This window comes from Ictidomys tridecemlineatus, chromosome 7, assembly GCF_052094955.1.
Source record: "Ictidomys tridecemlineatus isolate mIctTri1 chromosome 7, mIctTri1.hap1, whole genome shotgun sequence".
In the NCBI taxonomy this organism is placed as follows: Eukaryota; Metazoa; Chordata; class Mammalia; order Rodentia; family Sciuridae; genus Ictidomys; species Ictidomys tridecemlineatus.
Window position 1 is genome coordinate 21,119,512 of NC_135483.1, and position 22,330 is coordinate 21,141,841.

The following is a 22,330-nucleotide window of genomic DNA, read 5'->3' on the forward strand; positions in this document are numbered from 1 at the left end:
AACCTAATACAAGGGAAAACTGAGAATCATGGCTGGCCATACTCACGGCATGGTGTGTTTCATCATCAGCTTTGGTAACAAATTAGCTGTTCCAGATGCTTCTTTTGGAAAATGATCTGTACTTCTGAAGCTGAAGTGGATTTTGGGGTATATGCCATAGCAATTTGGGATTCATAGAAGATGAAAAATAAATAAATAAACAATGCCAGGCCTTTGACATCTTCTACATGATGCCTCATATGTACAAAAACCATTCCAAGAAAAGTTTAACTTCATCCCTCCTAATATCCATTAAGTCCTCTGAGTTTGCATGTACTTTCAATGTACACTGCCTCCCTGGATGGATCCTTAGGTAGGCAAGACTAGAATGATATCTCGTTTTGTAAATAGAATAAGCGTGGACTCGTAACCTAAGTTGCTTGTTTTAAATCTGTTAATGACAAAATCAAGATCAGGAACTCTGTATTCTGAATATGAATTTGGTCAGGTTTCATTGTATCACTCTACATAAACACTTATAAAGACATTCTTTTGTTTTTAATTTCTTTTTTTTCTGAAGACATTTTTCATGGGCTCTTGCTTCTATAGCATATGGCTTTTAGAGAAGTTGATGAATCTTAACATTAATTAGAGAAATAAGGCTAGCATTGCATGCAACAAAGATGAAGGAAACTTCTCCACATCCTTAGAAACTTGTCATGTGAATTTTCCTTGTGAATATTGCAGCAGTCTGGACACTTCATGACCTCATAGGCCTTATCAACCCCCGAGGAACAGGCTGAGGGTAGAATGATCTGACATCCATCAACAAAGATTTCTTCAAAGATCACTCTAGGCCAGGCACAGTCCTGGGGTCTAGGGCCAGAGCAATGAAGAAGAGCCAGGTGTGTTGGGGAGAAAAACAGGAAGCCAGCAAAACACTCTCGTGCATGACTTCAGACAGCATTAGATGTCAGGCCAGAGATGAGACAGAACAGTGGGGAGGGAGTGCCCAGCACCCAGACCACTCTGTGAGCCTCTCTGAGAGAGGCTGTTGAACACCCAGGGACATCTGGGTCCGGGAGAAGCATGTTCTAGGCAGAGGGCACAGCAAGTGCAGGAGGTGGAAGAGAGTGTGCTATGTTGAGAAATTGAGAGCCGCAGGTGGCAATCGAGGACAGGGGCCAACAGCTGTGGGCAGGTGGGGCAGTTTTCATGGGCCCCTTCAGCCAAGGTGAGGGGTGTGAATATTTTTCCAAGGGTCAGTCAGTGAGCAAATATCAAGGCCCATAATATATATACACGTGTGTGTGTGTGTGTGTGTGTGTGTGTGTGTGTGTGTGTGTGTATGAGAGAAAGAGAGAGAGCCATCTCCTCAGGTCAGGGCCTCTGGTCTTCTGCTCCCCATTTCAGATGCTTTAATTTTCTCTCTGTCCCACAACCTCTTTCCAGAAGGAGGCCACCTAGGAAATGGCTAGCTCCTTCACTGCTTCTCAAGGGGACTGTGGGAGGTACGGCCAGCTGGGAGAGGAGGGAGGGGGGACTCACTTCATAGACTGTCTTCCCCAGGGAGCTGTTGAGCTTCTGCCAAAGGATAGGACAGGATCAAGACTTCTGGACCTCCCCAGACCCTAAGAATTCAATTCTTGTGCAAGGTTGATCTGGCCAATCAATATGTGCCATCAGACCTTTCGCCATAACACAAGTTTTTATGTCCTAGGGTCACCCACACCCCCTTGCATCTATGTTTCTACATTCACATACCCAGATAAGACAAACTTTCCATTGAAAACTTGCTTCATGAAAATTTCATGTCATCTTGCTAGTCTAGAATTTCTTGAGGATACAGTATGTTCGGTGCAAAAGGCCCAGGAAGGAGCTGGCCCTGATCATCAAAAGCCACAGAGTGGAACCCCGTGATGGGAATTGTGGGAGAGGAGAAGGGAAGGTGGGGTTAGCAGAACCAGCACCATTTCATGAACAGTCATTGGATTCTCAAGGTATTTTCATAATCACTTAAGTTCGGGGACCAGACAAAAGGCTTAAGCACTGACAAAGAATTCAGGGCACCAGACAGCCTCTGTCTGCACAGGGCCTTCCCTGGTTACGAGAAACAGCTCAGCAGGAATTCCAAGCATCCTCCTAATCTGGGGACTGATTAAGGTTGACCTCTGAGGAAAATGTGTCTTGGATCAAGAAGGGAAGTGGTTGGAACATTGGGTTGTGCTCAGGGTTTTCTGTGGATTGAAAGTCATTGCTTCTGGACCAAGAAGTGTTTGTCATTGGATAAGCCATGGAGGACGTTCCATACATATTTTTTTTTTCAGCCTGGTCATGGAAGGTGTGAACACAGCTCTGCATGCATTCAGCTCAATTCACAAATAAAGCTATTTACCAGACCTGATGAAACACAAATTTTCCACCCTTGTCATTGTACAGAGAGAAGATGAAATATTTTACCAAGTTGCTAGGCCTTTAGAAATAAAGCCCGTAAGTAAGTTGATTTCCACCTAAATATGAAAGTGAAAATCTAGGCAGGCCTGGCATAGATTACTAGCTGGGGTTGAGATTGTTGTGATCAGGGGCTTGAATCTTTTCCTCCTTCTTGCTTCAATGGCCCTTTATACAGCAAAAGGTGTATTGGTGCACACTAATCACTTTCAACCACTTAATGTCTCTTCTTAGTGACTACCTTAGGCCAGTGCTAGAGTGAGTAGGCGTGGAGTTGACAGAAAGTAGGACCAAAGCCCTTCCTTCCTGGAGGAGGGGAAGGAAGTTAAGAAAAGGGGTGACTTAATAGAGTGAGCTTCAGAGTCAACATAGAGGCCAAGACTCCAGGATCAAGAGAGGCTTCTTCCAGGCAGCAGGAGTGGAAGTTAAGGAGATGAAGGAAACAGGGGCATGAAGTGCCCTTCCACAGCTAGCCTCCTGGGATTTGACCTGTCCTGGGGGAGGAGCTGCATCCGAGGATACACATTCCACCCTGCCTGCCTTCCCTGTGCTGTTCTTCTTGGGCTTCAGGCCATGCTTCTTGGGTCCAAGCAACCTGGCCTCCCACTATGGGGCAGTGCTTGGTGAAAGGTTAATGGTAAGATAATGACCTCAGTCTTCCCTGTTGTGCAGGATGCAGCCTGCACAAGCCCCTTCTGGGCCATTTATCCATCCCAGGCCATTGTTGCTGTTGGCTGTTTTATAGTTAATGCCTTCCCTTGCTCTCTGTACCCAGGTAGCTCTTTATTTAGCGTTGTCAGAAATGCTTTATTTCTAACCAGAGAATTTAGACCCACGTGTCTTGGAATTGCATTTATCTCCAAATAGTTTTGAAATTTGGCATTACCAAGTATAAAAGCTGGTGCTGCTAAACCTCGCCTCCTCTCAAAAGCTTCCTGAGATGAATGTCATGGGACACAATGTATTCAGAATCTCTTATTTTCACCTTTGCTGGCTCCCTGTTACTCTTCCCTCCTAGGAAAGGTTCTGAGGCAACATAATACACTGTAGACCCTGCTGCCCTCCTGGTACAAACCCCGCAAGACCTTCTACACTCTACCGTATTGTCATCTGTGAAATGGGGCAGACAGCCCCTGTTTCACATGGTAGCTGTCAAGATAAATAGTACAGATGGAACAACACAGTGTCCCCCTCCCCTGCCCAGGAAACATTTGATCATTGGAGTTCTTATTATTATCATTTATACAATTATACATTATGATACATTATACATATTATGATAATAATACAATTATTATCATTAATGGCAGTCATATTTCTTCACATACCCTTATCCGTTAACCATTAAGCTGCTATTTAATGATCAGGAATCAACATGGTCTTCCCCCACTTTGGAAGTATAAGCTGACCTGGCACCTGCACTATCACCACCTAGTCTAACTTATCGTTCTGCACTGTCAATAGATATTTAAGACAGGGCAGTGGTGGGGGACTTTAGAAATGACATGAGAATTTGATTCAGTGTGTTCAGAGGGGATGTTTGATTCCAAGGATCCTCCCAACTCTCTTCTTCTGTGAAAGGTGGATGTGACTCTATGCACAACATATGTGGCTTCTAGGAGTCGACGTATGGGAACCTGAGTGCCTCTCCAGACCCTCACACCCCAGCCACAGTGCCCGGAGTGTTATCTCCCTCCCTTGCCCATACTGACGTGGATTATAAGTGGACATAGAGAGGAGACTGTCTTCCATGGGAAGCCAAGAAGTATAACAAATACCTGCCCCTCCCTGATTTTCACTGAACATTGCTCTCTGTGGTGGACAGCTTGGGACTGGCTGTCTCATGCTGAGGAGCATCATAAAAAAGAAATTGCTACTCCTTGGCATGACCGGGTGCCCTGGCAGTCCTACCAGCAGGCAGCGCTCCAGGCAGCATATTGCCTGTGTGAGGAACTGCACCACCTCCAAGGAACAAGCCTCCGCAACTCCCTTGGCCTCCAATGTCCCTGAAGCTGTGGCCAAATGTATCAGCCCTGCCAAGGGCCCATCCCCATACATTTGAGTAGCTCCTTTGCAGCTACCTGACCCCAGTACATGGAGCAGCTCACTCGTGTGTACAGACTGGGTGAGCAGGCGTCATGAAGAAACTGAGACTCAAGCCCAGGGAATTCTCAAAGACCACAGGAGCCTGTGCCATTCCGCTCTGTGTGTTTTCAAGACAACTCAAAGGAAGAACAGTGGCCAGCTGGGTCTGTTTTCCAGCCAAATGATTGGCTCCAACTCATGCATTTCTCAATTCGAATCTATGCCATGGGCCAGTTTCATATTACATGCTATAAACTTTAAGATTTTCTCAAAAAATAATTGAAATTGTAGTGTTAAATATGGGACCGCTAAGGAGGGTCTGAGGCAACATGCTTAGTAAATAACAGAGGGCCACCTTGAACTGACCTGCTCATGGTGACTTGGAACAGGGTTTTGAGTAGAAAAGAAAGGGTCCTTTTTTTACGGTGGCTTTTGTTGTCAATGTTTGAAATCAGGTGAGCTGCTGAGGGTGTGGCCTCGTAGGAAGTTGGTTTTCAGGCAGAGCAGGTTGTGTGGCTGACCAGAGGCAGCCTGGTGTCATGGAAAGAAAGTGGCCTTAGACTCAAGAAGCCTAGATTTAAATGGGGATGCTACTAGTCCCAGCTATGACCAATGTTGACAGGGTTTTGAGCTTTCTGAACCATTTCTTCCCTATGGAGCTGGATTACATTGAGTCCTGAAGATACCTTTGATATCATTTCATATTCTTCAGCTTAAGCCCTTCCTTTAGTGATTCAGAATCACCTGCACAAGGTCATTGTACTCGTCACCCCCACTGTGCCTACCTTAGTGCCTTTGTCCCTGTTGTACTATCTCTATCTCCAGAAATGCCCAGGGCCTCCTCATACCTCTCAAGCAGGCTGACTTTTCCTGCATCTTTACTAATTAATGGGAGTGCCCTTTCCTCCAGGGGCATCCCTGCCTGCCCCTGTCCCCACCTGTGCCAACTGTGGCCCTCCTTCTCTACCCCATATCACTCCCACCCCAGGCCTCCTACCTAGTACTCCCATCTCTGAGTTCTAATCATTTGATAACATGTCTGTCTTTTCCTGGGCCACAGCTCCTTGAATAGTGCCTGATACACTGTAAGCATCATCCACCTGCTGTTTTCTGGATGCATGATAAAAGCACAGAGATGTTGCTCCAAGGATGTTAATTTTATTTTCCTCATCCCAGTGCTTTATGGAATTATGAAATTCCAACTGTCATAAGCCCTTTATGTTTTCTTTCTTTCCTTCCTTCCTTCTTTCTTTCCTTAAGCAATATGATTTAAACCTGAGTGTAAGCCGAGAAGTTTAATTACTTATGAGAATGGGGGCCGGAGGGAGCAGATCAGCTATAGATGTTAAGTTACTTTATAAATAAATACTTGAGACAAACTGTAACATCCTGGGGAGACTAGAATTGTGTGAATACAGAGATGAGAGACTAGGTCTCTTGTTTCTTTCCTGCCCTCTTTAGTCAGCAAAAAGCAAGCTCATTTGGCAAATGTGCATGCTACAGAGGGACTGTGTGGTAGCCACAGGAGGACCTGCTCCATCCACCAGCGACATCCTTGTCTGTGTAGCTTTTGATAATAAGGCAAAATCCTTTCAATTAGAAGCTGCTGTTCTGTTGTGATTCACAGCTTCTGTTTTCATTTTATTTTAAAGGGTCTGTTCCACATTTGTCTCTTGGCTCTATCTTTGGGAATCTGATTTTTCTTTTTTTTTTTTAATTGTTTTTAGTTTTTTTTCTTTTTCATTCCCCCCTTCTGATATAATTTACTATAATAACTTGCAATTGCATAGTGCTTTACTGATTATACTGCAGGTACATAATTTCATTTGCTCTTCACAACTTTGAGATGCAGCAAAGTTAAATGATTTGTGTGGGGTCAGACAGGAAGTGGTAAATTCAAAACCCAATTCCTCAACCCAGATTTTCTAACTTTAATTGGCTGTGTTTTCCATTATGTTCTGTTGCCTCTTTTCAGCTGTAATGACTAGAGCTGCCCTTTATGGGTTGCTTATAATGTGCCTGTGCTTTAGTTAAAATGTATCATTTAATCCCCACAATGGAAGTATTATCCTTCTTTGACCAACTAGGAAACTAAGATTAAACAAATTAAATAACTTTCCCAAGATCACTGAGCTTGTAAATAGCAAAACTGGAATTTGAACCCGGGTTTGGTTGAGTCTAAAGCTGCTTAACCACTAAGCTCTTAATTACTAAGCTGTTAACTACCATGCCAGTGGTTCTCTCAATTTAGGGTGCATCATAATTACCTGGTGGGCTTGCTAAAACAGAATCCTGGGCCCTTTCCCTGGAGTTTCTGACTCAGCAGGTCTGCATGAAGCTGAGAATTTGCTATGCTACCAAGTTCCCAGGTGATGCAGAGCATGCTAGTGCCTGAGAGAACACTTTGTGGCACTGTGCCACTCTGGTCTCCTTTCCCCAGTTGCACTGAATTGCTGCCAGCAAAAGTGTGTTTCATATGGAGGGGAAATAAATACTTCATTATGCATTAATACATAGCCCATTTTAAATGGGTTGTATCCCATATATTGTTAAATGCAACTTTAAGGAGAAAATTACTATGGCTATTGAGTGGTATTGGTTTCTGGGTTAAATTCAGGGTCATGTCATTTTTATTGCACTTTTCTTTGTAGTCATTTATGAAAACCCTCTACCTTCTGTGTTATTACCTACAGAGTAGGAACAATGACCACGTGAAAAGGTTAACAAAACCATTTATTAATTGAAGCCAAACATTCTATAAGATTCTCATCTACTTACCTTCTTGTCTGGGATAGTATATGTTTATCTTTTACTTCTAAGTAATATAAGATTAGAATATGATTTACTTTTCTAAACTTAAGTAAGGGGAAGAAGAGCCAGTTTGAAAAGATTGTTCCCTCGTTTGACCTGTCAAGTCTGCCTGTCTTTCTCCCCCACCCCTAACCAATGGTAACCACTAATCTGTTTGCTAGCCCTGTAATTATGTTATTTCATGAATGTCATGTAAGTGGAATAATGCAGTGTGTACCTCTTTGAGATTCGCTTTTTGACTTAGCATGATTTCTTTAAGGTTGTTGTGTACATCAAGAGTCGGTTCTGCTTTATTGCTGAGAAGTATTCTATCTATGGATATACTGCAATTTCTTATGTCATTCATACATTGAAGGACATTTGGGTAGTTTCCACTTTGGGGTTATTGCAGATAAAACTGCTGTGCACATTTGTGGACAAGTTTCCACATGAAAATAGGTTTTCATTTCTCTGGAATAAATGTCCCCGAGAGTATAATTGCTGGGTCATCTGGTAAATCCTTTTTTAATTTGAAAAGGAACCATCGGGCTGTTTTCCAAAGTGGCTACACCATTTCTCTTTCCTACCAGCAGTGTATGAAGAGTTCTGATCTCTCCCCATCCTCATCAGCACTTGTTCTCATCTGTCCTTTCTAATATCTTAACCATCCTGGTGCATGAAAAGTGATATCTCATGTTGGCTTTGATTTGCATTTCCCCAGTGACTAACGATGCTGAGTATCTTTTCATGTGCTTACTGCATTTTGTGTGTGTGTATTTATGTTTATATATATTTTTATATGTTATATAAATATTATATATTATTATTTTATATATGTAGTATTATATATTATAAATATATATTTATATATTTGTGTGTGTGTGTGTATATATATATATATATACACATATATATGGGAAAACATCCATTCAAATTCTTGCCATATTTTAAAATTGATTTATCTTTTTATTGCTGAGCCAGAAGAGTTCTTTATGTATTCTAGCTAAAAGTCCCTTAGAAGATACACGATTTGCAAATATTTTTTCTCTCCTTCTGTGAGTTGTCTTTTTCACTTTCCTGATGGAAGACAGGGTGCTGCCCAGGGTAGAGCTCCTGTAGGCGGAGCGGGTAGCAGGTGTAAGGGGCAGGTCCTGGATCCGATGGCACAGATGATTCTTGCCAAGAGTGGATGGATTTTCTCAGATGAACATTTCTCTATTTGTCATTATCCCCCTAGAAAAGTTTTTAGAGACTTTAAATAAAATGTTTTTATAGTTTTTTGCCCATTAAATTGTTTTGCTGAGGAGAGTTCTCTAAGTGACATTCTGGAAGGTGACTATAATCTCCTCTTGTGACACAAACACTCCCAGGAGGTTTTACAAAACTTGAAGTTCTCATTTAATTGCTGGTCAGTTTGTTCTTTGGTAGATCTAGCCACTAGGGAAGACCTCTGGACAACATCTGTAGGAATGATACCATGTGTGAAACATCGTGTTTCCCAAAAGAATGACTAAATAAATGAATGGGTTTAGGTATCTAGAAATTAGAGCATCCCGTGGACTAAATGGGAGGGTAACAAGCACAAGGCTAAGCGGAACTACCATTGGCCCAACTGAAACCACCATTGTCCCCACTGAGAGGGTGTCACTACCTTTTAGCTAGAGCACACCAAGAATGCCTAGCCTCACTGTCCATAAAGCCCAAAAGAGAGGTGAGTTCATGGCTGAGCATGCTTGGAAATCTGAATTACTCTTACATTATGCATGTATGTTCTGAATGTCTTCATGTGTCCAGGTGAACACACACATAGTAAACATGCCTTATATATGTATAAGTGATATCTATGTGACATACAAACTTGGAAACCTTCCAAGACATGGAATATTCTCAAAGGACATTCCTTTCTCTTACCAAAAAAAAAAAAAAAATGCTAACATGAAATATTAACGGAGTTTTGTAGTTGGATCTTTATTCATCTAGTCCTACTGGCTTTTTTTTTTTTTAACAGATGAGGAAACTGGGACCCAGAAAGCACCCATGTTTTGCTCTTGGTCTCATAGCTACCTTGCAGGTTCCTAATTCCTTCCAGAATGTTCTCCCACATCTCATTATGAGAATGACTACAAGCTTCAGTCATGTCACTTCATTTGCTACATCAGCAACTAGTCCTTCTGTGCAACCATTTAAGTCAACACTGTAGTTTAGCTCTCATTTCAATTTTTCCTATACGTTTTCTGCCCTTCCTCTTCCTCCACCCATTCCCTAAAGTAAATTCTGCAACTGGCAACTTTGAAACTTGTTACAACCCAGAACACTAATAGGGTTTTACATTTTTAGCAGCCTAATGATGAGGATGTAGGACCTTCTCTGCCAGTCCCTCAGGGGTTTCTATTCTGGGCATCCATTAAACCTTGCTGTAATCTACAGTATATTCGACCTTTCTATAATAAAATCTGATTAAACTTTACATATAAGTGTGTGTGTGTATGTGTGTGTGTGTGTGTGTTTGTTTGTTTGTATACACATTTCCCCCTGTAAGACGGATTCAGTTATTATCAACATTTGAACTTGAAGAAACTTTTCAATTATTTTTCTCTGCTTGGTGAGGAAAGAGAAGTCATTACCATCATAATTTAATATTTTTTTATTTAGCTAAATTTGAGGCTTCTTAAAAATCTTTTCTACTTTGAAGTCTATTTTGCAGTTTAATTAATGCAGCAAGGGTTTTTTATTTTATTCTCAATGGAGATAATCTTAATCTATTCACAGTGACCTTTTCTTGTGCAAATTAGTTGTACACGCTTGTTTAAGCAAATGGTCCTTTGCATGATGTCTCTTCTTAATGACGGGTTTATAATTGAAAATTGGCTTACTCCCATATGCCTAGTTTGTATGAGAATATAAAAATAGATGTGGACTTTAAAAATATAAATGTATATATCAATATCCCAAAAAGAGGAGGAAGAATCCAATGCCTTCAGGCTATGATTAAATTAGACTATTAGAGTTAGAAAATGCTGGTGACATATGCTACTGTCAAAATCACACCTGTCTGCTCAGCATTGGAAGCTCTTGAAAAATGAGAGTGATTTCCTCCTGGCTGTAGGAACCAGTGCTTTCACAGGACGTGCGCCATCTCTAGCTGCCCAAGTTTTCTCAAACTCATAATGAACTTGAAACTGAATGTGTGTGGGAAAATGTGTTTGTGGTCATCACTTTTCAAGTGACAGTCTTACACAAAGTATTATATTTAATCTTTCCTAAACTTCACTATTATAAGAGACAGGTGATACTCATAGTTTGCATTTTTTTTCCAAAATGCAATAACAGTATAATACCACTAAATGGTATGTCAGTGAAAAAAGTCATGATTTCTTCTGTATCCTGTTTGCCATGCCCACATCTACCCCACCCCCTTGGCATCATTCTGTCTCATTTCTTGGGCTAGCTTCCTTCTGTCTCATCTCTTCTTTCTCCTGTAAGTCGTGTCTTGTACAGCAGTGATTGTCTCTAGCTGAATGTTCTTGGTTAAATGTGGAAACCCAGCTTGGGGGAGAAAGTAAGTGTTGTGTCGTGCTTGTGATCAAGTGGCCCGGGTAGTTTTTAATAGCATGGTTTGGAGGATAAGGAACAAGAACTGTTTTAGTTGTGCTGCATGGTAAAGGAGAAGACAGCAGTGACTTTTTTTTTTTTTTTTAAGCCTATGGGAGCAATGTATTCCATCATTTTGGAAGAAAAGATTGGACAAGGCAAATTGTTACTAGGACCTTCAGACTTGTCTTTTTGTGTACTGTTTGCAAAAGAGAACACAATTGCCATGTCCAATGTGACTGTTCACATTTGTTCTCCTCTGTACCACATTGCCTCTCCCCGCAAATGGAAAAGCATGAGCTGCTCCCTACCAACCACCTCAGGGGCTCTCCTCAGTGTTCTGGGTAAACTCATGCATGTGAACACCCACCAATGCTTAGCCATCCCTGCTTCCCTGATGGATCTTCGTGTGCTGATGATGCCCCCTTTCTTTCTAGGTATGATTATCGGGAAATGCTGCACAATGCCACTTTCTGTCTGGTTCCTCGTGGTCGCAGGCTTGGATCCTTCAGATTCCTGGAGGCTTTGCAGGTAAGAGACCTTGAAACTTCCCCAGAGTAGGGCTGAAGATGAAGTCACACTTGGTGGATTTGACCTTAACAACTCCTGGGATAGTTAAACAGAAAGTTAAACACTTTCCTTGAAAGTGTGAATTTTTTTCCCAAGAAAATCTGAAACATTACTGAAAAGCGGGCACAGTCGGAAGGAATACTCACTTCCTGTAGACAGAAGTTGAAATGGCTTTGCCACCAGGGAAAGTGGGTTCCTCAGGGACATGATTGTGAACAGAAGGCAGATCTGCTTGCCAGTCTGGCCTGCTGGGCTCCTGGAAGGAACCTTGCCCTTTCTCTGGAAGCTAATCTCAAAAGCAATGAAAATGGTATATTGTTGGTACTCCCCCAAAACAAAATATGAGTTTTATCCTCATCATGGGTTCTGTGGCTGGGTCTCTCTAAATTTAAAGTGATGTTCCACAGGATGATGCTACTTATTTGACCCCACTGTTCCCACGCTCTGCAATTCAGAGATTCTGCTCCACTTTATAGCCTGTGTGGAGGTTTCTCTTCTCATCAGTCACATTCTGCAGAAAACCCTTCTTCTGCACAGAGAGTAGCCCGCATTTCCTACCTGGCAGTAGCAACCAGCCTTCTTTGACTACAGAGAGAAAGCATGCTCTCAACCTCTCGACCTTTCCTGTCCTCTTGCTACTGTGTCCTTTGCCCACTGTGCTATGTGCCCTGTCTGAATCTGTGCCTTGCTGCAGTGCTTCATGACTTTCTGGCCCTGTCATCCTAACTGCAGATCATTCTGTTGTGTCCTCCAACAGAAGAGCCTCCTTCTCCTGAAAGTCTTTCCCAGTGTGCTCTGTGTGTTCTGTGAGGCATGCATCACTAATGTTCTAGCTTTCTGAGATGTTGCACAGAATGAATTTTCCCTGGTTTGGATTATGAGTTATCTAGAACCAGTATTTCATCATTAGCTTATTTATATGTATCGGCTGTTAGATTCCAGTACAGATGGTAATTGGTGTGACTGTGCCTTCGATCACTCCACACTGAAGGGAGCAAGGTTCTGGGTTAGGTGTTTGCAGAGCAAAGGAAAGGTGGACACCCTGTGATAATGAAGTTTACAAAATGCTACATTGGAAGGTCAGGTCCCATTTTGCTCTTTGTTGCTCATGACATGGAGGTAAACCACTTTGCAATTCCATTGACAAAACTGTTTATATTCAAGGTTGGTGTTGTGCTCAAACTTTGTTAGTGAAAGCTTTTGTTTCATCAATAAAACCTATGCAGCAAGGCCTGTCGTCTCCATGGAAGTAAGGTCAGCCAAGCCATGGGATAGAACAGAAATGGCGTTTTGGCATTCTAGGGCAAGACTTGCAAATACTAAAATAAGTCTGGATACATACAACCTTCATGTGACTTGACAGTTCTGACAGCTCATTTTCTCCCCAGCCTAAGCAGCCCAGGACCATGCAACATAAGAAAGGGCATTGATTGGATTTGAACTGATTTCACTTGTGGCTGGGATGATCCTGCTTTTGCTAACCTCACGCTCATGAAGTCCCTTCTTTACCCAGGCTGCCTGTGTCCCTGTGATGCTCAGCAATGGATGGGAGTTGCCATTCTCTGAAGTGATTAATTGGAACCAAGCTGCCGTCATAGGCGATGAAAGATTGTTATTACAGGTAAGGAAGGGGCTGTGTGTAGCCTTCAATAGATCAGCAGATTCTTGCAGCCCCCAACCAAACTTTCAAAGAAGATGAATCCAAAAGGTCAGCTCTATAAAAGAAATTTTATCAGCAGAAAATTACCTGTGTCGCGGTGCACATGAAGTCATTCAATATGGTATTGTTCACTTTCCAACACAAAAATCTGTCCAGGCCCACAGAATGTATTCTGAAAAGCAGAAATTGTAGGTAAAAAACATGAGTTTCAATGGTAAGAAGTGGAGCTCCACCCGCTTCAGCAACCAGAGTTTTTGGAAACAATACTCCTCTGCTCCTTCAGATTCCTCTCCTCTCCTTCTGCATTCAGCTTCAGATTAATTTTCAGAACAGAACTCTGTGGATGGGTTCTTACACTTAATGTTATCATTACTCAGATGATCCAGTTTGTGGGCCTGCCTGAATGTTCTCTTTTAAATGTTCATTTAAAGAGCAGCCCCTAATGAAAATTTAAACTGCTTAAGGGGGGTGGATACAATGTTCATAGAGAAATCCAAGGGCAAGAATGTCCATCCAGAATTCCTAAAGCCCCTTGTGCAGTATTATTTGAGGTTCACTATGGTTGCCATACTCTCTCCTCTGAAAATTACAGTATATTTTGATGCTTTTCTTTCATTGCATTGTATACTTCATCTTTGAACTACTGCATTATATGTAGGAAGATTATCTATAATATCCTTGCTTTTAAAAAAGTGTTTGATACCCATAAAATTGGGTTTCTAACTCTGTTATTGATTCTAATTCTAGTGATGCTGGCCAGTTGGCCAGGGGGTGGGTAAAGTCTAGCAGTCCTCTCACTAAAGGAGGAGGTGAACTGTCTGTAACCCAGGGCCCTGGGTTCAACAAGCGCAGCCCACTATAGCTCCAGAAACAGTCCTTTTGTCTGGTCCTCAGGTCTGTCTGTGTCTTATGGGCCTCTGGGACTTCAGAAACAAAACCAAGGAATTTCCAAACCAATGTGGCCTGGAAATGGCAGAACCTGTGTATTAGGGAGAGCTCAAACTTTGTTTCTTAGGTGTTCACTGAGAAAGGGTCTGGAGATTTTGTGAAAGGGCTGCTTTTGTAGCAATGATTCTCCTTTATGATTCCATAAGGAATCCTTGCTTACATCCTGAAGAAGGGATCCCCCCGTAACTCTCCCACATACACAGAGCACAGGTAGATGCCAAATCATCTACTTGTAAAGACCAAACAAAAGTGATAGATCTGTTCCTTTTCCATGTTTCCTTTTTTTTTCTTTTATGTTTTTCAAAATACATGCTTATTAGAGAAAATTTGGGAAGTAAAGGAAATATTCTAGCCATAATTTATCCATTTATACACCAAGGCTCCCACGGATTCTCTGTGAACAGGTGGGGATGGGGAGCATTCTAGCACCCAGTTGTAGATGTCTAGTTTCTACCATTTCACCCAAGTTCATGGGTGTTTCACCTTCTGAAGTAACTTTTTTGGCTTGACTCTGAAGACTGTGTCTTCCATCCCCCTCGCTCACCCGGCTTGATGATATTCTTCCATCTCATCTGCACACTGTCTTTGCACAGCTGCCTCCATATTGAACAGCGACTGTACTGTCATTAACAATGGTTTTAAAGAGTTGGCCCTGAGCCCAAATGTGCGCTCTGGGAAATGTTTTTGTTATGTTACAATTTTTCATTTCCTGTTTTAGAACAGCTCGGATGTTTTTATTTGCATATATTCTTGTCATCCTGTCATCGAGAGAGCTTACGGTGGCTTTCCTATATCTATCTTGGTAGATTCTATTAGTTTTGTTACCGTACCTGACCTTTTATTAAGACTTCATTGAGTTCTTCAAGTTCCAAAACAATCCAGCCAAATTGGAATTAATTTATCACTTTCCCATACCTGTCTCTTAGGACAAGCAGATTAATAACCAATAGCCAAATGCCATTAAAACTTGGAACTCTGTCCTTTCAGTCAATTGGAATTGTCTTCCAGAGCCCTTTTCGGAGCTCTGTCATAACACGAGTATCACATGCACAAGCTGATAAGACACATGCACCAGAGCGGGAAGAGGAAACGGTGGCTATGTCAGAGAGGGGACCCTCTTGTGGGGTGATCAGTGCTACTCCTCTTGCTTCAGGACCACAGCAGACTCAATTTCTGGAGACCACCTGGCAATGATAGCTTTAGGCATCTTTCCAGTGGATTGGTTCCTTGCCACGATGCTAACCTACATGACTCAGAAAATGCCATTGACATTTAGAAGAGGGCATGATTATGAAAATTGAATATGATAATTATCTTTCTAATTTTCCTTTGGCGAGCTAGGCAATTTTCAGTGAATAAATAAAAATAAATTTTCTTTGACTTACCAAGGATTCATGATATGCATGATGCTCTTTACCTCCTCCAAGGATATTTTATTTCCACTTGACCTTGAACTTTGTAGGCTGTTTACCTGCCAGTGCTGCTTCTTTACCTGCTGCCCCATGTTTTTTTCAGTGTTGTAAATCCAGATATACCATTTAGGGCACAGATTTAGTGTCTAGTTTTGAGCATTGCCAAAACAAGTGAGCTTTTCCTTCTGTTCTTACTGCAAAGCAGTTTCATCGCTTCTCTTAAGGAGAATCTTGACTCAAACAGTGTGCTACCATTTTCTTCTCTTCTAATGGGAACTCAGTTATACGCTTAGTCAATGTCATGGGTAACTTTCCTATTAATGCGGCTAACAGAGCATTCCTTCTCAGTCCAGGCTCCCATGTCTGTCTGATTAGTCATGCATTAGAGAGGCAAGCATGCAGAAAGAGGTGAGCACAAAAGGGCAGTTGCTAATCACAAGGAATCTCCCCTAAGAATATAGAGTCCATAAATGCAATAGACCTTGAACTGTAGGTGAAAATAGGAAGTAAGCCCAGAAAACTTGCCAGAAACACAGGAAATACATTCTACATGTCTAGACCCAAGCAGGTTCACATACAGATACTAAGCATTTGGCTAACTTTAAGCAGAATCAATGGTCCCGCTTAGAATAGCATTGCCCTGATGATAATAGTAGCAATAAGCCACATGGATTAAACTTCCCATGTTTTAGGCACTTTGCTAAGTAGGTACTCACATAGTCTTGATTTCAACTTTATGATGTTAGTTCACCCTATTTTATAAATGAGGAAATGGAGATCACTTAACTTGTCCAAGGAAACACAGCTAGTAAATGATAGAGTCAAGAATTCTCCTTGGTCTGTTTGACTCCTATGCCCCTGTGCTTCACCACTAAGCAATATTGCTATTGAAAACAGTGATATTCCTGTAGAGACTTTAGGTAGTGGTGCTCAGTTCACCTCTTTTGTCTTAAGTAATTACTACATAAAAGCTACTCTCGTGACCTTAAGATGTGTGCAGCAATATGAACAGGACATGAGACCTTTCTTCAGGTTTGTGCGGCTTGGCAGAGAGTAGTGTATGACTAAATGCATATGGTGTTTGAGAGCTCCAGTCATATTGGGGTGTGGGCTAGAGCCAGACAGATCCAGAGACTGCAAAGGATCAAGAGGGAGGGAGCAAGGCTGGGCACTTAGAAGGGACTAACCTAATTTCATGTTGGATGGGGAGACTCAGAAACATTCTCTAAAAAGTCCTTTTGTAGATATTTACGGGTGACAAGTCTTGCTAGTGCTTGGGAGACTTTCCCCAAGGCCTTTGGCTTCTCTTCTGTACAATTTGGTGGCCTATGTTCAGGTCAAGGATTTCTGAGACTCCAAGAGGAAGAAATAGCAATGGTGACTATAGGAACATCCTAAGCAATGGATGAGAGCTCCTGAATCTTAAAATCAAACTAACTTCCACATATTAAAAGCCTTTGAGGCTGATTCCCTGAAGTGCTGTTTATATCTGTTGTCTCTTAGGCACATTTCTACTCAAGGGTTGCTGATTTTACTAGACCTATGTGTTAAAAGCTGAATGCTGGAAACAATTAAGATGTAACCCAGTTGGGTTGTTTTGATCAAATGCATCTCTTTGTTTTACGATTATAATTACTATGTGTTCACCTTATGTTACAGATTCCTTCTACAATCAGGTCTATTCATCAGGATAAAATCCTAGCACTTAGACAGCAGACACAATTCTTGTGGGAGGCTTATTTTTCTTCAGTTGAGAAGATTGTATTAACTACACTAGAGGTAAGTGAGACCGCTTGGCTCCTGATCTCGAATAATAATTCTTTATTCACTTATAGTTTGCTATTGGTGGTGTGTGGTTGGTCAAAGGGGCAAAACCAAATTGTCTGTACTTGGATATGTCAGTGACCCTTCTTTGACTGCTTTCCTTGCTCAGCAAGCACCCTGGTTCCTGACATACACCAAGAGCAAAAGCAACAGGGGGAGAAATTATGCTCCTTGACTCTGAGATTAACTCTGCCTTACATCATTTCAGGGATATGTGGGTAATGACTATTTTCCTGTCATTCACACTCAATGGCATCCTTTGAAGACCTATTTCTGGAGCCATTTAGAAAAAAAAGATTGAGACTAAGTAAAGGGAAGTCCTCTATAACTCTAAAAATATGAATGGTTTACTGGGCACCAGAGTCTCTGATAGCTTTGGGGGACAGCAAAACTAATTCTCAAGACATATGTAAGCTAATCAACCAGCACCTCTATTGCAAGGTTATATTAAGAGGAAAATTAGGATTACACCCATCGGGTGCAGAAAGTGTTAAACTTTATGAAAGCCAAAAATCTTTTAGGTAGACGGATGCCCATCTTCACATTGCTTTTTATTTTTTAAGGCAGGAGGGGAAAAGGAACGGGAAGCATGCCAATGATAAAAAGCTTTGGAAGTATAGCAGAGAGCAGTGGCCTGAGGCTACACCTGAGCCACGCAAAGAGCTAAGAAAAGATTTAGGAAACTGCACGCTCATGAGTTACAGGCTTGCAGGAGTGGGGGTGGAGATCCCCTGGGGAGTTGCCTCCTGGAGGTGACTCTGAGGTGTTCACAGAAGGACTTGGGGACATTTATCACCATGCTTTAGGAATATTTTCTTTGGAAATACTGTCTTTTTTATTTTTACTCTAGAATCTAATGTAGTTTGGAGCATACACCGAGAAGTCTGAGTTATACCAAGGAAACTAAATCACTCTGTTTGGTCCACATGTCACTTTACTTACCCTAGTGTGTACTATAGTCAGTGCTGGTCATGGTGCACTGGAGGTTTGTCTGACCCCAGCGTTACTGCAGCTCCTGCTGCCACCCTGAGACAAGCTGCCCAGTGTCCTCTCCTGCATGGCGTACATTGTTTTCATGCTGGAAGTAGGTGAAAAGGGTTGTGCAGGACCCGCCCCCATCCCCAGGAAGGCAGCAGGGACATGGTGACTGCCAGGTGCTTCCTTATTGCAAGCAAACTTTTCTTATGACTCCACAAGTACCTCCTCAGTTAAAATGGATTTTCATTTGTGTTCATAGCAGCAGATTTGAATATTTAACAAACAGTCTACTTTTTTCTTCAATCCTTTTGTCTACCCAAGATCCTGCCTAGGCCCTTCTTTAACAAAGATGAGTATTACTTTTCTTCCTTTTCTTTTTGGAGTGGATAGTGCTTTTATCAAAAAAAGTATGTGTTTATTTTAGAAAGCAATAGAAAATCCTTGCAGCCTTAAAAAAAAAAAAAGCATATAAAACCACTGTCAGCATACCATAGAGTCCCATGAACACATGTACATTAGTGTTTTTATACACAAATTTCAGTTTGTTTTGATTTTTTTTAATTTAAAACAGTGTCTGTTTATACTTGGATTATAACCTGTTTTTTCTGCATAATGACATATCATTAATATTTTCTCATGTCATTAGATTTTCAACTATTTGATTATTTTTCAAAATTATCATAATGACTATCTAATATTTTATTTTTAATATCACTTCATACATTTGCAGGGAGCAGGGTGGTACTTAGGGTTGAACTCAGGGACACCCTTCCACTGAGGTACATCCTCAGCCCTTTTTATATTTTCTTTTTCTTCCTTTGGAATGGGGTCTTACTAAGTTATCCAGGCTGGTCTTAAGTCTGTGATCCTGCTACCACAGTGTCCCCAGTTGCTGAGATTATAGGCATGCACCACAGCACCTGGCCTGATATTTCTTAATTTTAAAAATTAATTACCAATTTGGATACATTATAATTGTCTCTGGTTTTTCATCATCATACCCATCATCAAAACAATAGCTTGAAAGCTAAATGGTTGCACAAAGTCAAGATTCTGTCCTTCTGAAAAATCCCTTTAATTCTATATCCTGGTTCAGACAATATGCTAGGTGTTAAGATTTCTAATGTGACTTGTCAGTTTTCCTGCAGCAGAAACTTAACTCATTTAAACTCCCTCTGGCTTATATAAGAGGACTTATTTTGACTATTTTGTTTTTTACCCCTTCTCACTCATAGTGGACATTATAGCTTTTAAAATAATAAATCATTTTCTTAATTTCTATTTCTGGGGATGCTAGTAAATACAAAGACAAGAAAAAATCGCCATGATATTATTATTCCATTTTTCTTATTAATTTTTGCTAGAAACTTCCCTCCCCAGGTAACCCTGCAGGCAACCCCTCTACCACAGAGCTACATCTCCAGCCCTTAATTTTTAAGAGCTTATTAATATTAAATAACCCTTTGTTTCTTCTGTTATACATGTTTCCCCCAGTTTATGACATGCTTTTCAATCCTTTCCTTAGGATTAGGCAATATTTTCATCTGCACTTCTCCACTTGCTACTTTTTAGAAAAGATATTTTGACTCAAAATTTTATTTCTCTTGTGTGTAGTTATGTAAATATTTATTTAGAGATGGAATCTCATTTGGGTCTCAAATTCTTGATCTTCTTGCCACAGCCTCGCAAGTATTAGTATTACAGGTATGTGGCACAATGCCAGCTTTTATTTAGTAGGTATGCACACACAGACACACAAATAAATTTTTCTAATACATTCATGACGAATTTTAACTATCTAATCCAGATTGCTTTTATGTACAATCTGTGTTAGAAAATCTAATCTTTTTCTTTTCTTTGAATTAATAAATTTTTGTCTAGTTTTCCCAACATATTTCTTAAGCTCTTCTTAGTATTTTCACACATCATTTTTATGCATCTTTGGGTGTGTTTCTGGCCTTTTGATTCTGACCTTTTGTGTCTATCTCTAATATGCCCGGATCATATGTTTTAATTTTTTTTTTACCCTACCATGCCACCGGAGGGTAAACCTATTTACTTAACCAGTCTGCTATTAATTACTATTGATGTTTCGAATTATTTATTTTTTTCATAGGTAACAGTCTTTATCCAAGCAGTGACTTTCTGCATGTGTTTTAAACTACATCTCTGCCTATTTCTTTAGGATGGAGTCCCTAATGTAAGATTACTGGGCCAAAGCGTCTAGGCATTTTGAAGGCTCAATTTATTTTGCCAAATTACTCTTCAAAAAAATTGTTTCAGTCTAAACCCTCACAGGCTTCCTGGGAGAGACCCTGTCTTGCTATATTCTGATCAGCCTTAAAGGTTGTAACTTAAGCACACACAGGCACACTTTGCTAAGTTGCCATTTGAAAGATAGTGGCTCATTTGTTTTCTTTCTTCAGAGTTTGGTCTTGCATGGATCTGTTTCCTTGTCTCTGATGTTAGTGCTCCGTTATCCTAAACTAATAGTTGTTTGTGTTATATTCATCTGAATTCAATGTAAAGTTCAGCCATTTTCATCTCTGAAAGGCCTACTTCCTTTGAATTTAAGCTGTGTAGTTCTTTATCAACACAGTTATTTTTTAAAACACTAAAAATCACATACTTCATTCAGATTTATAGTGGCTGTCAAATCTCTTTATATCAATCCAAAATTGGGTTGTAATAATTTGACCTCTCTACCAAATTATGTAGGGAAACCATTCACTTTTCCCATCTTAATTCATTACTTTAATTACCCCCCCAAAATCAGCATAAACAGAAAAGCAGAGAAAGTGGCAGAAAATGCCATCTGCACACACAAATAAACAAAGCTAATGTGTTAAGAATAATTTAAGTATTGTATGTAAAAAATGCCCACTTTGTATGATAAAAGTCAATTGATCAGCGCTAGAGCTCCTCAGGTATGAGAATAATCAAAGTTACCTTTAGGCAGCAGAGACCTGAGGATTCTTTGCTCAAGATATTATGTTCAGACTTGAACTCTTAGTCCTTCTTCTTTACTATTATTCCAGACCATGGAAATGGAATTACTGGGTCTTTGGAGACTATGAGCTCTAGAATTTCATGTGATGCTCCCAGACACAACTGAAGACAGGATTCCGCATCCTTCTTTCCAAAACCCGGGTCAAGGCACTAGAACATTTCACTTGTGAAGCACACTGTCATAGTGGAATTCTGATGGTTTTTCCAGTCTGAGTGAAATTTCCTTGTCCTGTTTCTTGGAATTAAGGGGCTATTTAATCAGTGCTAAGCTTTTTAGAGCAGGTATATATTGTGTACATTGAAAAGTAATGTTAGGGCCAATGGTAAATTACTACCAGGACAGTATTCCTTCATGGACTCCATTGTTGTCAGAGCATTGCACAGTTACCTGGCACTCAGGATTCAACCATATGCTGAGTCAGAATCAAGATGAGCAAAAGAAAAGAGTATGAGATTATAATGATATATGGAAACAGCTAATGGTAACTAGGAAAGCACTGTTTGTGGGAGATTTGTGAAGTTTTTCCCATTTTCCTCTTCAGTTATCAGACTGTGAATATTCAAACTATAGTATTATTGATCTTGTTATTTCAGCAAGGTGGTATATGGTGGAATTGTGTATTGGGCAACATTGCTTTGGTCAAAAGCTCAAATCAGGACCACATAGGATGACTATAACCTATAACCGATTGCCCATTATTTTGAAAAGTTAAGATGGCACATAAAAAAAGAAAAAATAAGGAGCCTGTCATTCTTTCATTTAAATTTGTAAGACATATCATCTTTATTCCAAATTATAATTATTAATTATTCCAATATTAAAAAAGAAATATTATCTTTATTGAGGGTGCCATTTTGGACCATAACAAAATATTATTGTATTATGTGTGTGTATTTGTGTGTGTGTGTGTGAGTATTGATTTTCTTTACAGCCAAAGAAGTATCCAAATGTGAAGTCTCTTACAACAATAAAGCATAAGCACTAGGTTCGATGAAAGAATTCTGGGAGCTGTCCAGTGTAGTGATAGGGAGA

At 40.6% G+C, this 22,330-nt stretch overlaps 1 protein-coding gene and 1 long non-coding RNA gene across 2 annotated transcripts in view; one reads left to right on the plus strand and one right to left on the minus strand.

Annotated features, from left to right (window-relative positions):
• The window catches only part of Ext1 (exostosin glycosyltransferase 1), a 263,866-nt gene that overhangs the window by 218,088 nt on the left and 23,448 nt on the right, over positions 1-22,330 (plus strand). The window contains exons 2-4 of the mRNA XM_005316213.3: positions 11,334-11,427; positions 12,980-13,087; positions 17,146-17,265. Of these exons, the coding sequence (XP_005316270.1) occupies positions 11,334-11,427; positions 12,980-13,087; positions 17,146-17,265 (322 nt within the window). The remainder of the gene's footprint in view (positions 1-11,333; positions 11,428-12,979; positions 13,088-17,145; positions 17,266-22,330) is intronic.
• On the minus strand, positions 10,906-15,859 carry LOC144365429 (uncharacterized). The gene is made up of 4 exons (XR_013423838.1): positions 15,460-15,859; positions 13,214-13,298; positions 11,613-11,752; positions 10,906-11,502 (listed from the first exon to the last, which is right to left on the minus strand). It is a non-coding gene; the product is annotated as an uncharacterized LOC144365429 (long non-coding RNA).